The 16,521-nt window shown below is 39.3% G+C and overlaps 2 protein-coding genes across 3 annotated transcripts in view; both read right to left on the bottom strand.

Moving 5' to 3' along the window:
• Positions 1 to 593, bottom strand: part of atxn7l1 (ataxin 7-like 1) — a 30,938-nt gene extending 30,345 nt beyond the window's left edge. For both annotated transcript variants that reach the window (XR_011178657.1, XM_069156784.1), the window contains exon 1: positions 438 to 593. Coding sequence is in view for 1 of the 2 variants with exons in the window: in XM_069156784.1 (XP_069012885.1) it covers positions 438 to 534 (97 nt within the window). In the remaining variant the exon portion in view is untranslated. The remainder of the gene's footprint in view (positions 1 to 437) is intronic.
• A 2,885-nt stretch (positions 594 to 3,478) lies between these two features.
• sypl1 (synaptophysin-like 1) lies at positions 3,479 to 15,196 on the bottom strand. Its single transcript, XM_069156785.1, has 6 exons — positions 14,902 to 15,196; positions 14,608 to 14,796; positions 8,549 to 8,667; positions 8,241 to 8,445; positions 7,898 to 8,089; positions 3,479 to 5,950 (listed from the first exon to the last, which is right to left on the bottom strand). Exons 2-6 carry the CDS (start codon positions 14,677 to 14,679, stop codon positions 5,819 to 5,821), a joined length of 720 nt encoding a protein of 239 aa, XP_069012886.1. The 5' UTR covers positions 14,680 to 14,796; positions 14,902 to 15,196; the 3' UTR covers positions 3,479 to 5,818.
• Positions 15,197 to 16,521: the final 1,325 nt, after the last annotated feature.

The following is a 16,521-nucleotide window of genomic DNA, read 5'->3' on the forward strand; positions in this document are numbered from 1 at the left end:
TGAACGGGCTTCCTTAAACGCAGCGCAGCTGTCAAAGCTAACAAACTTACAGCTGGTCGGTTCACCGTATCACGACCGCACGCGCCAACGGGGACAAACTCCGCGACGGTCGGTTCCGCTCGCCCGCACGTGCGCGCGACTGTCAAAAAAAAAAAAAAAAAAAAAAAAAAAAAAAAAAAGCCACCTATGAATATTGCATTTCGTAGTAATGTTTTTTTTTTTTGTGTGTGTGTGTGTGTTGTTGTTGTTGTTGTTGTTGTTGTTGTTTTTTGACAGTTACTTTGCTGCGCTCTTGACAGACTCTGCACGGTGGAAGGAGCTTTTTTTTTTTTTTTTTTTTTTTATAACTCAACTCAATCACAGACAGTTTTGGACCCACGCACTTCCCGACAGTTTGTCCGCAAAATCAACAAACGCTACCGGACGTGCAAACTTACTGTCAACAAAACGTAATTTAGCCGCACTGACAAAGGAGGACCAAGGCTCGCCGAGGAAGGTATCCGGACTTGGTATTTGGCGATCCAGTGTCGCCATTGCTCTCCCTTCTTGTTGCTTTGCCGAGAGCCGTTTTTTCCTCTCTCCCCCCTTTCGCACGCAGCAAGGCGAAAAAAAAAACAAAAAAAAACAAAAACCGAAAGAACGAGATATGCTGACGTCGTTGTCGTCGCGCTTCGGCTTCTTTCGGCATTTGTCGGAGGGGTGAGAGGTTGAGCGACAGACGGGGGAGCTATTTACCAGTTCAAAAGTTCAGTGTCGGTACCACCACCTCAAAACCCTTGTCAGCATCATCCGGTTTTTCTGTAAAAAAAAACAAAACAAACCAAAAAAAAAAAAAAGAACAACCCAACTCACGTTAGGTTGCATTATAAATAGGAAGCAAAATATTTTTTTTATTTTTTTTTGGAAAGGGGTCTTTAATCTAAACGGAGGAAGGACAAAACAATACGAATTGTGTTTCAGGGACAATACGGCCCATAAGCGACAACAAAGGGAATTTAACAGTAATATCTGCACTTTAAATTCTATCAAAAAAGTTGAGGAAATTGATTGAGAAATATATTTCAACTTAGCCTACCTTTTTTGGGGGGATGTCAGTGTAGATTTTTCTATTAATTAATCTTTTGCCGTAAATTGAAGACCATTTTGTAGTGAAAATAGTCTTTCTCTGTTCAGTCAATACTGCTGATTGTGAATTGTTTTGCAACGTACATACATTCATAAAGCCATGGTGATGGACTGATCAACCAACCTGTTGCTGTGATTGAAGGCTAAATGGTGAAAGGACTTTCAATATTTACTCAAGGGAGCAATATCCTATCTGTACTGGTAGACTTAACTTGTCTGTGATTGGTACTAACATGGAGTACACCAGGCAACTTAATATACAAGTGAACCCCACTGAAATAAGGAGGCACATTTTGTAAAGTTTAGCCAAGGAATCTTGTTTGAACCCCCAATCGTACCAGTGCCAGGTTCAAGCCTGAAGGTTTAAGGTCTCTCTGCTCTGCTACAATAAACGATAGTATTGTAAAGGCTCGTCAGGAAGCTGCAAAGGGATGAGTGTAATGGATTTCAGAAAGAGGAGGTCAGAAATAAAAGTAAAAGCCCTTTACTGTGTAATATTATGGTGTTGATGGCTCAGACGATTTTGTAAGGTCACAAATGGTTTCAACTGGATTTTTGTGTGTGTGTGTGTGTGTGTGTGTGTGTGTGTGTGTGTGTGTGTGTGTGTGAACAGTAATATTTTCATTCTGAGGTTTGATTTCACTTTGGAAATCATGGTCAGGTTTGAATGAATCGCAGCAGAGCACAGGTGAGGTCACAGGCCAAGGACCCCACCCCCCCCCCCCAACAAAAATAAATAAATAAATAAAAAGAACACCTTATACCTCGTTTTCATTTTGGGAACTACTTTCAAACATGACTTGTAGTTCACAAAATGGGGGCTGGGGACAACGGAGGGTCTTTCAGAGAGGTGGAAGGGGTCCACAGCACAATATATTATCAGTTTTTAACAGTATTAACTTATATTTTACTCAATTATTTTTGACAGGTTTAATAAAAGGACAACCCGGGGACCTCTGAGTGACTACAAAATACCACTATTTCCGTATTACATTTTAAATGACCACAGTAGTAAAAGTACTGTTTAAACTAATGACATTAATAATGGCTTTGCTATTTTTAAATGTCCCAGTATAACATGACAGTGTGACACGGAGGCAGCAAACACAAAATCAGTTTTTTTTTTTTTTTTTTCTATCTGTGAAAAATGGCCTGTAACACATTGAAGATGCTGAAGAAGAGATTAAAGCACAAAGGTAGAGTCAGGCAAACAGCAGCAACTACTTACACTGTACCTAGTTTTATCTACGTCATTTATGACTAAAGTGAGGCACTAAATCATGGTCAGCCAGTTCCATTGAAAACAAGGATTTTGCAGGTCAAGCACATGACACTACATTGACCTCTTGTGGCTGAAAACAGAAGCTGCATTTCATGTGAAAAGTAAACAACTTGGAAGGAAAAAGATAAATGGATTTATCTCGTTTAATTTTTTTCATGTCAAAAATAGATTGTAATAAGAAAACCATGATAATAATGTCTCCCTTTTATCATAATGTGCCTGTGTTTCCCTGACATAATGATGAAAGAAACAAACTAATTACTCGGGCTGAAGTGTTCTCTCGCACACATACAACCACTTTATTGCAAATCAGTTGTTGTCTTGTGATGTGAAACCTGATTCAGATCACACACGACACGACATACGCTCATCTTTTTTTAAAAGTTGAATCGGAGAGGGCGTGAGAAAGACAGGGAAGGGTAGAGATTAAGAGGAAATGACAGCCTTAAATGAGAGCAGGGAAATGATGACAGTGATTAGTTTAGGCTGATGTGTCAAACCGGCCAGATCCACACACGGACACACTTTACACACTCACTATGATAATCTGTGGTTGAACGCGATCCGTATGCACATACATTCTCTGTCTTCTTTCAACAGTATTTCCCTGTAACTCTCTCTCACACACACACACACACACACACACACACACACACACACACAAAGGATGACTAAATCTCAATGTTCTGTTTGTTTCCCCTCCCACTGGTGACTGAGGTCACAGGACCAACAGAAGTTCACAGGACAAACCAGGAAAGACAAAGTACAAGCTTCATAATATTTGTTTTGTATTAGAATAATTCCATATCTTCAAATGCTTTATTTTTCCTCTTTTACCTACAAAACGTTTTGATATTGATTTGATATAAAATAATGATAAGTAATAATAAGGTGAGTCCAAACAATTTTTTTTTTTTTTGCAGATGTCCACAAAAGGTTGCATTTACACACAACCAGAAGGGAAAAGGTGGAGAAAAACTTAAGTTAAATAGACTGTTTTTGTTGCTCGACTGCACACACATAAACCCACAAACTGGTGGATTATCAGGATATCCACACTGGAGAGATCAATGAAAAAAAAATCATTCATTTTTATTGAAAAAAACAAAGGTACACTGAAATTGTGCATGTCTCTGCAATGTGGCAGGTTAAATGCATAGGAATCATTAACAAGGCTATAGTTGAATGGATGATGATTACAGGAGTGCAGAGGCATAACCAGTACACCAAACACACACACGTGCCGTTTCTTTTAACTTCATCTTTGGGTAAAGTTAAAGGAATTTACATCATCTTACATACATTTTTACTCTGTCAAAACCCAACAGGAAAGAAATAAATCAGAGACTACTCAAACTAACTTACTACATTGACTAAAAATGAAAAATATTTAAAAAAAAAAATTAAAAAAAAAATGTGACAGTTCATAAAACACAACACCAGATCGTTGGTTGGTGTCTCAAGGAAGATTAAAAAAAACCTAAACAATGAGGAACAAGATGGAGTGGTTCGAACAACAACAATAAAAGTGATTAAACAATATAGAGATATGAAATAGGCTTAAACCTGGGAAAAGAAAATAGTGCTTTGGCAGAATATTTTTGGCTACGCGCAAAGTGAATAATTTTTTTTTAATATTAAATCGTAAAGAGAACGTTTCTACTACATTCAGCATGACCAGAGAAAGGCATTAAAAATGACACAATCATGGAGGGATTTATCCTTTAACTGGTGAAGGTGTGGCTGCCATCACATGGGCAATATTTTATTTTCCTGGATTAACAAAATAGTCTAGTATTCTTCGAGGATTTACACTCACAGTGCTTTAAAGGACATTTTAACATTATATTAAGCACCATGTGAATGCACTGTGCATGTTACGATAAAAACATCAGACAGTAAATGTACAAACTACATTCCTCATGTAGGAGTCAGAAGCCTCTTTACACAGTTTATGTCTGAAGTATATCGAAGCTTCAAAATGATTTATTTTACTGAGGAAAATCCACAAAAAGAAAAGCTTTTATAGAGGTACCTCATAAATGTACCACATGAAAATAAGATATTTATCCATTCTTTTTTTCGTGAATGAATGATCCTGTGAGTTTCTGCCACAATGGCTTAACTGTGAAGAACCAAATGGTTGATATGAAAGAAATCGCCTGCTTCTGTCATCGAGAAATATACAAAATGTGCAAAGAATAAGATTTGACCACACATTTATTTCTAAATTTAATGGCCAATATCAAAATATTTTGTAAATGACTGAAATGTTTATAAAGGTTATGGCCCTTACAGAAGAAAACACATGAATTTCACATATTCAAAATCTCATATAACCACGTGATTGTGGGAAATGTTATTTTTTTTTTTTTTTTTTTTTTTTTTACATTTTAATGGTGTGATGTGTGAAGCCCATGTAGATTCCCATGTGAAAACTTTTACAGATATTTTTTTCTCATGTTATCATATGTTAACATGTGATGGGAATGTATAGAGCATTGTGATATTATGTCTGATAAGGAGTAGCATTACTCTCCATGTTACCCTGAAAACCTTGATGACATCGATGTCCTGACTGCAGTACATGTTAGAAATGTAAATCTTACTCCATCAGTTTGATGTCATAGTAAAAAGAGAATAGTTCAAAGTACCTTCCATTCATCTGCATGTAATTAAACACAATATACTCAGCCAGGATTCTAAAATAAAACCATAAAAGAGGAAGACAACTTTTTTTTTTCTTAAACAGAAGCCACTAAGCTGCTATAAAGCTCAAATTTGGTCAACAGATTTGGTCATTTGTTTGTGCATTTCTCCGCTTACGAAAGCGTAAGAAATGTTGAGGAGAATTTGACGTACATATTGCATTGGTGCTGCTATTGTATGTAGAATAGGTAAAAAAAATAAAGGCACATCAAAGTTTAGGTGTGAATCCTACTGTTCCCCACCTGTATTACTGCTGCAGGGTTGCTTAACACCCCTGAGGAATATTTTGGTAAAAATGTACGTTCCTTTCAAAAGCGCTTCTAGTATGCCATCTATGTGCAAGGAATGATATGACATCAAGTCATTTTGGGTTACAAATTGCCAATTCAGTTTTATGTACTACTTACACAGCAGCTACTGTATCATTAAAGTACCTCATACAGTACCACAACATGTATCTTAAGTAATCTATCCTTCATTTTCTCTGTCTTCATCATCCTCACAGAGCAATTTTATGCGTGTGTGTACATATAAAAATGTCTCCGTGCACATATATTTCCATGCATGTACTTCGCATGCATGCATACTTGAGTGTGTCTGTTTGTGTGCTGCATGTGTGACTGATTCTATTCTGTGTGCGGTGTGTCCATGTCAGTGTCTGTTTTGTATGTGACTGTGTCTTTGCGTGTTGCTGGATGTACGTTAGACCGGTGCAGGGACCTGTTGCCTTGCAGATCCAGGTGGGGAGGAGAATTTCAGGGAGTGCCAACGAGTCTCCTTGTACACAAACCAGGCGTTACCCGCCCACACAAACATGTTGAGGTAGCCGAACACCTGGAAGAAGGCAGATGAAAAAAAAATACACATTAATGTCCATTTGTCAAATTTCAGTTAATGACAAACAACAATAAGACTTAAGCTGTGTTCCAAATGACGAACTTTCATTCAGACAATAACATATAGTGCTCTGATATAATAGTCCTCTTACTTATGTAGTACTTGAATTTCGACAGGGTAGCTTTGTCTCAAACTGCACACTGCCATTCAGCATTTACCGGAAATAACCGTAGCATTTGAATGCATCACCTGCCAACATACAGTATCTGCCAGCTTTAAAAAATGTATCATGAAATGAATACGTTTTCGTGCTCTCTGTTTAACGCACACAATAAACACACTGATGGCTTCTACTCAACAGCAATATGGTGGTAACTTTGAATTAGAAAACTCTTTACGTTGGTGGTCCCTACTTTTCTGCAACGTAGCCAAGATGGCGACCGTTGAGTGTGGAAATTGTCCAGCGTTTCACACTCAATATTTGGACCGTTTTGAGTGTACCATCCGGGTACTTGTAGTACATTGCATGTTTCCATACTTGCCAGTGTGAACTCACTTATGCACTCAAAATAGTGGGTGTTAGTGCGTAAGTACGCCATCTGGAACACAGCATTAGAGTCTGAAGCCACAGCGGTGCTTCGAGGTACAGTGATGTATTGTAGGACAACACAGTGTGTAGTCAACAGAACATCACACCTACAGTAAAACTTGAAGTTGGCAATCAAAATACACAATGCCACCATAATAAAGACAGCGGTATCAAATGGTGGTCGGCTAAAAGTGAACACACAACTCAATATTTTTTACAGGATCAGTTTTTTTTCATTTTTCATTCATCGTTTTCATTTTCTTTAAAGGAGTAACATTTCTAGCAAGTGGATCAATTAATATGTATTGTGTTGGGTTAAAAGATATCTTTGGCAACACAAATCAAATACGTTTCTTTAACCATCTACATTATTTTTCATAAAGCTTAAATTACATTTTATCACATGCTCTTATAATGTGGTTCCACTAATGCGCCCATTTAGCTCCTAAACTCTCTCTTGCAGACACATAAAAGCATTTGATTCAGCGCGTAGGCCATAGGACACTAATACTCTCCTTAAAACCAGCACAAATTTAATTCTTTTAGTCAGCATGGCTGCTGCTAAGCTCAACACTCAAACCGCAATAGACGGAAAAATAATTATACAGTTGGCACAGCGGGGTTTTGAGGTAAATGCTTAAATCAGCAAATAGCACCTATTAATAACACAGGTGGTCCCTCAGAGGTAGGCAGTGACAGGACAATTAACATAATACCTGTCGTGTTAAAGGGAGTTAAAAGATATGTAGCAGAACAGCTGGACAGCTTTTAGACTGCATCTCATGCAGTTTAGTTTTCGATGTAACCATTTAATGTAAACTGCTAACTGCTTTCACCTGGAAAAGATAAAACCCAAGCTTGATAAAGGGGGAGTTATTGGGCTATATTTTTTGATCTAATGAAAGCCTGTGGACCACAGTATTGTTCTTGCAAAGCTTTTAGCGTTCAACTTCTACCCTAATGCTTTTAAATGGATGCAATCCTATCTGGATGGCAGAGCACAGAGGGTCAAGATGAAGGGGTATCGGTCATCAGCCCTTAGTCCTGATATTGATGTACCTCAGGGTTCAATTCTGGGGCCCCTTTTGTTTAGCTTTTATATAAACAATCTTCCCCCTGTATGCAATGAATTTGAGATTCAAATGTATGGAAATGATAGTAATTTATGTGCACACCATGAACAAATCTCTTCGTGTAACAAGGTATTTAACATCTTGTCCCAAAAAAGAGGGAGAAAAAAATAACTTTATCACTTACATTCTTTATTTGAATGGGTTTCACTGGAATTGATTGATGTGATAATTGACTGAGTCTGAGGCAACCACAAAATATTTTCTCTTTTTGTTTCTTCTCACCACAGAGATGTTGAGGGTCCGCATGTTGGCGAACTCCGTGACCTCACAGGTGACGTTGCTGCCCTTGCAGAGTGCCAGCGTGGCACTGAGGCCTTCAGAGTCTGTGGAATCCTTCACGTTCTGCAAGCCCTTCGCCCAGGCGGACGAACACACCAGCCACAGGAAGACCAGGATGGCTGTGATCGCAAAGTCCTGGAGAAAAGAGCAAACACATCAGCTCCACAGACAGAAACCACAAGTCGCTCATCCTTTAAGACCCACAAATCCTACTCTGAAATTTAATCAACTTCAGGCTTTACGTTTGTCTGTTGGGACGTCCACTAGAAGGATGATCTATACTCACTAAAATGGGTCCAAGGTCAGAGTCCTTGTAGACGTGCATGTAGCCCAAATAAACCAGCAGAGCCACCATGCTGTACAGGAAGCAGATGATACCAACGCCTACGAAGAACTCCGCGGAGGAAGCTGAGTCTCCAACCAAGTGCGTCGTAGCAACAGAGTGGTTACAGAGAGTACTGTTTCCCTCAACGAGCGTGACCTGGCTCAACCTGGCCATGACGTAAGAGAGAAGATTGAAATAGTAACATATTTTATTACTCATTTTAAAATAAACTGTGGCTGACACTGACCTAAATGTGTTGAAACTCTCACCTAAATGGGTAGTGAAAGTTGGCGTTGAGGGTTTCATTGCTGCCGTCGCCGCAGAAGAGTGATACGATGTTGCTCCCAGAGAATCCACCACAGGTTCCAAAAGCAAATATGGCTGTGAGCTGTTTGGACAAACAAGACAGAGCGACACATGAGAGATATGGTTGAGACTGATGTGAGAAACCCTTGTTGGACTTTGGAGAAAAAATAACATCAAAACCAAGAAATTTCAGATAGTGGACATGTTTTATGAGGATGGGGTGATATTTAAGTTGCAAGAACAGTATTGTCATTGTGTAACCACAACAAAATTGTAATTGCATCAACCCCAAAGAGTGGATTTATATTCTAGATTTCACACATATTTATAAAAAATAAAAAAGGAGAGGAATGACATAGAGAATATGAAATATCAGTGACATAAAGTAAAGAATATCTACAGGTATAAAATATTAACAAAGTATAAAATACAACTGATGTCAGGGAGCAAAAAGCATCAGCAGCAATAGTACAGCAAAGGTGCCCTGTGACAAACATGGAGTAAAGGTGCAATGGGGTGTTAAATGACATGTGCGGTTGGTGTGGTGATATTGGCAATAATTAGAGGCTTGAAATGACATGTCAGTAAATATTGCTCGGATACTCTAATATTAGCAGCACATCAGTTTGTCAGACTGAGATGATATCTGACTTCAATCGTGTCACAGTTTTTGGGAAGAAGCTGATTTTCAGTCTGTTAGTTCATGTGTGGATTAAACTGAAGCACCTGCCTTGTGGAAGGAGCTTAAACAGGTGGAGTCCATGGTGTATAATGTCTTTTAAGATGTTCTTAGTCAGCGTGTGTTGAGAAGAGGTTCTTCTATGTCCTGCGCTGCTTTCATAACCCACTGGAGGGCTTTATTATCAGGTTTGATGTCCCGCAGTTTGTTAGGACGCTCGCTGTGGTGCAACTGTAAAGGTTGGCCAGCAGCTGTTGGGGCAGGTCGGCTCTCCTTAAAAATGAAAGGCATTGTTGTGTCTTTCCCACCACTGCTGAGGGGCTGCTAATGCAACAACCATCCTCTGTGATGCTGAATGAAGCTCTGGACTCTCCACAGCCTGTGCTCTCATCTGGACAGGACTGTGGGCAGTCTTCCTGATCGTCCAAATATCCGCAATAATCTGCCAGATTTTTTTGGTGTTTAAGATCAGGTTATTGTTGGTGAACCACGCCGTCAGGTTCTAAACATCCTCCTTGTATTGTCGTTGTCTGATATGAGCTCAATGACTGTCGCATTATCCGCAAACTTAACAACAGTGTTTGAATTGAAGATGCGTTGGCAGTCAAACGTGAAGAGGATGTAAGAATAGCTTCGATTGGTTAACGCAAACCAATTTATCCCTCCATTATTTCAACTGTGATATACAGAATGTGTTCTGGGACAACACAGGAACAGTGTAACAAAACACTAGTGTTGTCACTGTCACTGTACAATCATGTGAATAAATAACACCACTTTTGAACCACGAGTTCAAAAGATCACGAGTTCTGTGTTAATAAAACAATTCAAAGAATTATAATTTGTGGACAAATTAATCAAACTCTTGTAATGTGTTGAAATGAAGGAAAATAACCTTACAAATCACATACAAAGTATAATTATTTTACCAACCCCATTTTTTGCTTACACTTACATCATCAGAAAAGATGACCACGCAGTTAAAAAATGTGGCTTACATCGGCTCTAATGCTGCCATTCAGCTCTTGAATTCCTTCTTGCAGAAAAGCATCTGATTCAGCGTGTCGACCATGTGACACTAATGCTCTCCATAAAACCAACACAAACTAGATTCTTATGGTCAGGACGGCTGGCGCTGAGCTCAGCCTTTCAACTGGGATATCACTTTACATCATCATGGGCATGACAATATGGACTATAATTCACCGTATACAGCTGGAGTCACAACATACACGGCTTCTTTATCACACATCCTGACAAGGACATGCGTTGTTGATTGTCAACGTAAAAATACAACGAAATTAAGTCGGCACTTCAGCAGCTCGGCAGCAATGAACAAGGTAAAATATATATTAAAAACAAAAACAAAAAACCTTCAAACTTGCGGATTAATCAGTAGTAAGAATAATCATTAGTTGCAGCCCTAGTCTGTTGTTTGGTGCTGGGAAGGTGGGTTTATTGTCTGAAAAGAACTGATGGCAAGGCTGAGTATGACACGGATGAGACAAAACACACAATGTTCTCAAAATACTTCCAACAACAACGCAATCTATAGCTCAACAGATGCCGAACATTCAAAATAGACAAATATGGGCATTTTTTTCTATATTTATCTTCGTTACTAATAAATGTCAGCATGCCTCCACTATCCAATCAAATCTGAGATCCCACGTATCACACATCTCTTTAAGCACCAACTCAAGATGGTTTCCACAAAGGACTCAATCTCAGACAGGTGATGCTTTTAATGACTTTTTAACTTGTTTTTATGAATTAAATAAACTTAACTCGAAGACTAAGTACAATTCTGCCTCCAGTCACTGATATTAAGATTAAAGATTGAATAAATCAAATAAACAACAAAATGGTGTGTGATTGATGTCCATCTTCTTACATATTATCAGGGAAGGAGCTTTTGCTCTCTATGGTATTTCTACTGAAGGAGACTCCATGCAGTGAACAGGAAGTGGATTACATCATGAATCAGAACATGAGCTTTAATGCACACACATTGCAGAGTAATGACATGCATGCACTATAATCTGTTCATGTCTCTGGACACACCAAACAAAACGTTTACAAGAAAGACTTTAAACTGACCTCTTAGATTCTGTTTCATCAGCATGACTGTGTCACAAATGCTCACGCAGCTTTATCTTCACGACCTACATGTGCGCGCGCACACACACACACACACACACACACACACACACACACACACACACACACACACTGTACACTGTACGTCTGCATGCACGCCCACACACACACCTCGAGGCCTCTCTCCAGATGTTTCTCCAGATGTCACTGGCTGCCACTTCCTGTTTTTTTGGCTGCACACCGCAGTAAGCTACTTCTCTCACATTCCTATTTCCCTGACTTTGACAATCTCCCACGACAAGGTCACGGCGCAACAGCACGAACAACTGTAACAGTCAGCATGGACCAAACACACACACACACACACACACACAACTCACCGCTTTTTATCATTTTGTTTAAGTTCACACTTTTAAACACAGCATAAGTATGAGACTGCATAAAAAAAATGCCTTGTCACGTTTCCAGCACAAGCTTTTAGTCCTCATTGGCGCTACAGGTGACACCTTCTCCAAACACTCTGGACACACAGCACCACTTTGTCAATCCTTAAGCTCTGTTTGGCGAAATCCCAAACATCTGCAAACCCCTCAGAACCAATTTATGGACATTCCTAAAACTCACAATCAAGCTGTGAAACAGAACAAGTAACTAAATAACTTTATGCATATGATTCAAACTCACTGAACCTATTGGGAAAGAGAAATGATCTGTAATCTGATTTAAAACCATCATAAACAAAAACAAGATTAATATCGTGGTTCAAATCGTGTTAGAAAGATAATAATCAGCAGTCTTCCCTTTGGTTTTCACACAGTCATCACTGAGTTCAGGTCAGGCTGACCACAAAAAAACAAAAAAAACATAAAGCCACTGGAGTGTGTGCCCACGTTAGCCACCGTGTTTCCTCCAGCAGCCTTGCAGAAACATTTAGCCAGAGAGATGTGGCACCAAAACGAGTCCAAAAACATGTTGAGTGAATGGGGGCAGCTTTGTAGCATTTGATACGCCGAACGCTCCTTCCTGTTTACTAGTGTGTGGGAGATAATATCTCGGGAGGTATGAGTGTTTAGGCCATGCCAGTTGTGCACCCAGTAAACTGCCTCTTCATTTACATCACTCAACACTTTACACAGCAGATGGGTATTGGAGAATTTTTTTTTTTTTTGCATTATATACAGTGAAACCTGTTAGATTCAGTTTCATCAACAGGGGTGGTAATAAATCACTTCTCAAAGCTCAGAAACTTCCACATTTCTGCCCCTGATCTACATACATAGAGCAAAAATAACCTGCTGCCACATGAAGGCAACACACCATCGATGTTTATTAATGAATGGTTTCGCAGCTTCATTTTAAAAAAAAGTCTTTGAGTGAAGAAGATCTGATTTTGTTGTTGACCACAATTGAATAGTGAAGCGTTTGATACAAAAACGTAGGTGAACAGTCACAAAAAGCATACGTATGAACAGGGATGTGACTAATGTAGGCAATATAGCAATAACGTGCAGGTTATTTCCGATATTCATACACTAATTGTTTGGGTCTACAGAACATCAGAATTATAACAATTAAATGCCTGTTAGAAATGCCAAAAGCCAAAGGTAACATTTTTATATGCCTTGTTTTGTCTGTTTAAAACCCCAAAACTTTATGATCACATGGGACAAAAGAAATCTGCAAAATCCTGCCAACTGAAAACCGTAAGAGAGGGAAAGTTAATAATTTCTGCTTTAAAAAAATGAAATCAACGATTATTCCATAACTAAATTGTTGCAGATTGGTTTTTTTGTTGATCAGATGAGTGATTAATTGCATGATCATTTCAACTCTGATATCCAACACGAAATTTGACGATAAACCAATGTGCATTTGGAAACCTGAAAAATGTTTGTTTTGACATTTTCTTTCATCATATATGCATAACATATACATTTTACCTTATCTGAATTCCATCTCAGATAAGGACAAGGTAACCGGAAAGTCATTAATGTACCATTAAACTATTTTATAGATTTTAAAATTTGGGTTTGGATGACACCTACAAATGGTTCCTTTCATAATCATTTAAAAAAAAAAAATGGCTCAAGTATGCATTAATACATTTGATAAGAAAGGTTTTTTTTTGTTTTGTTTTGAATAATCCTATTCTGTAAGTGAAGATAAAGCAGTGGCCTCATTATCCAGATGATTCAAACTCCTGGACTTCATGAATAATATTCAGTGTGCTCATTTGGACTGTAGTGCGGGTGAGGACCTCTGTATTGTTGTAAGTGCTCACGACTAATCATCCAGCCCCTTGTGAATTAGAAAATATGTTGTGTTAAATAAGGGTTACATAAGGGCAACAGTTGAGACCCCCCCCCCCCCCCCCACATACACACACACACACACACACACACACACACACACACACACACCACGGCCGTGTCCTGAGTCAGATGACCGAGTGTTACTGCTGCTCTAAAGCGCCTTGTTTGTGTGTATTATGCGAAAATAGAACAGCTGAGAGAAACTGTAGCCGAGATGCATTACCCACACTGGATTTCTCTGACCCACTTATGCAGAGCAGAACTGATTACTGAACTTTCCGGAAGAAACTGTTGGCACGTTCCCTCATGATACACACACACACACACTGGGAGTTCAAGCGAACATAGCTGAAATGTTTCAGGTGTCAGCGCAGAACAGATATTTCAGAGGTGAATCAATGGTGAAAAATGTGTTAATTTCTAACTGTATGCTCTCTGAAGAGCAGGCAAACTGGGCTGGAAATAAGTGATCTGCACTCACTGCACCCAACTTCTCTGTCCAACAAAGTCTGTTCACACTTCCATCCATAATTCTTAAAGGCCTACAGTCACAGAAAGTTAGAGAAGAGAACAATCATGTATTTGTATAGTGAATCCTAAATAATCATCAAAAATAATCAGATTGAGTATTTATCTTGTTTATTCTTGTGTTTAAAGATATGTATTCACTTATTATACATATGTGTAAAGCTATTGTGTAAAACATCATGCTGTGGCTGTGTGATTAAGTTATGGTCAAGTTTATGTACCAGTATTTCATTTTTTTTCCCCATTTTTTTTTTTTTTTTTTTTTACTGAAGGCTGAAAATCGTCAGGAAAAGGGAAAAATCCAAGCACCAAAGAAGGACTGAACCTCCCTGTCCTCTGGGTGCATATGACACCCACTCTCACACACGCAAACGCACTAATACAGTGGCTGCATCTCACTTACCCACTCCACCAGTTTGACGAAACCCAGGGGCTCCTTGAGGGGCGCCAAGTTGAGCCGAAATCCGGTCATCATGATGCTGCTTCTGATCCAAAATCTTGATTCCAGTTGTTCCTAAACTGTAGGATGTTGGTCCAACAGCGAAGGAGAAGGGGGGAGTTGTCTGACAGTGACGTAGTTTTACTGCCAACGCTGCAAAAAATGACCAGATGAAGTTATAAGAAGAGAGTTTTACAATCCACCTTTCCACCAAAAACAATGGAGATGTAAACGATGAAGATGAGATCATGTACTTACTAACAACGCAGCTTGGCTCGTTTCAGGAACTTTAAACCACAAATGTTAATGAAAAAATCTTTTGTTGGGTTTCTTTTGCAGTGTAGCTTGAAAGCCGAGCTCCTTGCGCTCCGTTTGGTGATGCGCAGACGACGCAGCCGATAAAGCGCGTAAAGTGTGCCAAACCTCGCTTCGCTTTTGGACAGAAAGCGTTTGCCAGAAAGTTTTGTTATTCCACCAGTGGGCAGAAAAAAAAATACCACAGACACAACTTAAAATATCCGACAGCTGCAATACAAGCAAGGGCTTTTTTTAACCACAGAAAACCCATGCAAATTAACACTACGAGGTTCAGTTCCGCACCAAAGTTATCGATAACTGTCTCCTGAGTACAAAAAGGCAAAAAAAAAAAAAGTTTCCCACTAAGTTTTTATTGGACCCATCGGCTAGAGTATGGAGGCTGCCTCCTCCTTGCTGAGTGTGCAGTTACGGTCTATGGAGTAACGCCTCTTTGGTGCTGACTGGGTCATATGACTTTCAGTGCAAAACCCAGATTGTCAAAATCCCCACAGCACCAAAGAAAGAGGTTTGCCCTCAGGGATCAGCTGAGGTAAAATTAGTGAAGCTTCATTTCAACCAGAAGACGAAACTGCTTGAGTCCCACATGTCTGACATGAGGTTTGACTCCAAACAGCAGAAATTCAATGATTAAAGGGACAGTCCGTAGATTTTGCACATTAAGATCACAGTACACACAATTGGATTTGTAAGGATTTTTTTTTTTTTACATAAAGACTTATTTTTGATAAGGATTCCTTAAATCTTGTTTCTTAAATGTTTTGTGATCTCACCACCCAATGAAAGCAAACATAATTGGTTTGTGCCTTTCAAAACTGTGAGAAATCCCTGTTGAGAAATGAATCCAATGAAATGAATTTGGTTGTGACATCATCATAAAGGCTTGGTCCTGTTAAATTACACGATTGGAGGAAATATTAGTGCAAAAATTAGTTTTGGGTTGGTTGGTCTGATGTTTTGTTGACCATCCGTCCACATCGACCACCTCCACGTGTACGAAAGTTTTTAAATCTCAAGGATGTGACTTCGGTAAGCTGTACTTCTCGGGACGCTACGTCATCAAATCCCACAAAGGAATGTTCTAATGTCTACGACCTTCCGAAACTCTACCCAGATATTTTTCAAGAATGCATCAAGTTCTTAAGTAAAGCACCCACAATCCCATGCAGCGCGTATTCCAAAGACACTACAACACAGGAGTAGGTGGCGATAATGCTTCTTCTGGTTGCCATTAAAACAGAGCAGAAGAAGAATGGCACACACCTGCACATTGGCAAGACCATTTTAGACCTGACTTGGCAGGATTGGTGCTAGATTGGATCAGCCAGAGGGACGCACTGGCCAAGCTCTGCACAGTGATTGATCGTTAAGTGTACACTGCCGTGATTGGCCGTTTAACTTTCAGTTAACTGGTACAAAACCCTATCTCTATCTTCATTGGCTGTGGCTAGATTGGATCAGCACGAAGGGGGTGCACCAACCACACCCAATCCGAACCCTAACCCTCCTATAATGTACGACTGAATCTTCTTGGGAGGACAGTCCTGTAATGCAATGTTCCCA

The sequence above is a fragment of the Embiotoca jacksoni genome, unplaced genomic scaffold, assembly GCF_022577435.1.
Source record: "Embiotoca jacksoni isolate LCO1_2020_lvr unplaced genomic scaffold, fEmbJac1.0.p SCAF_21, whole genome shotgun sequence".
NCBI lineage: Eukaryota > Metazoa > Chordata > Actinopteri > Embiotocidae > Embiotoca > Embiotoca jacksoni.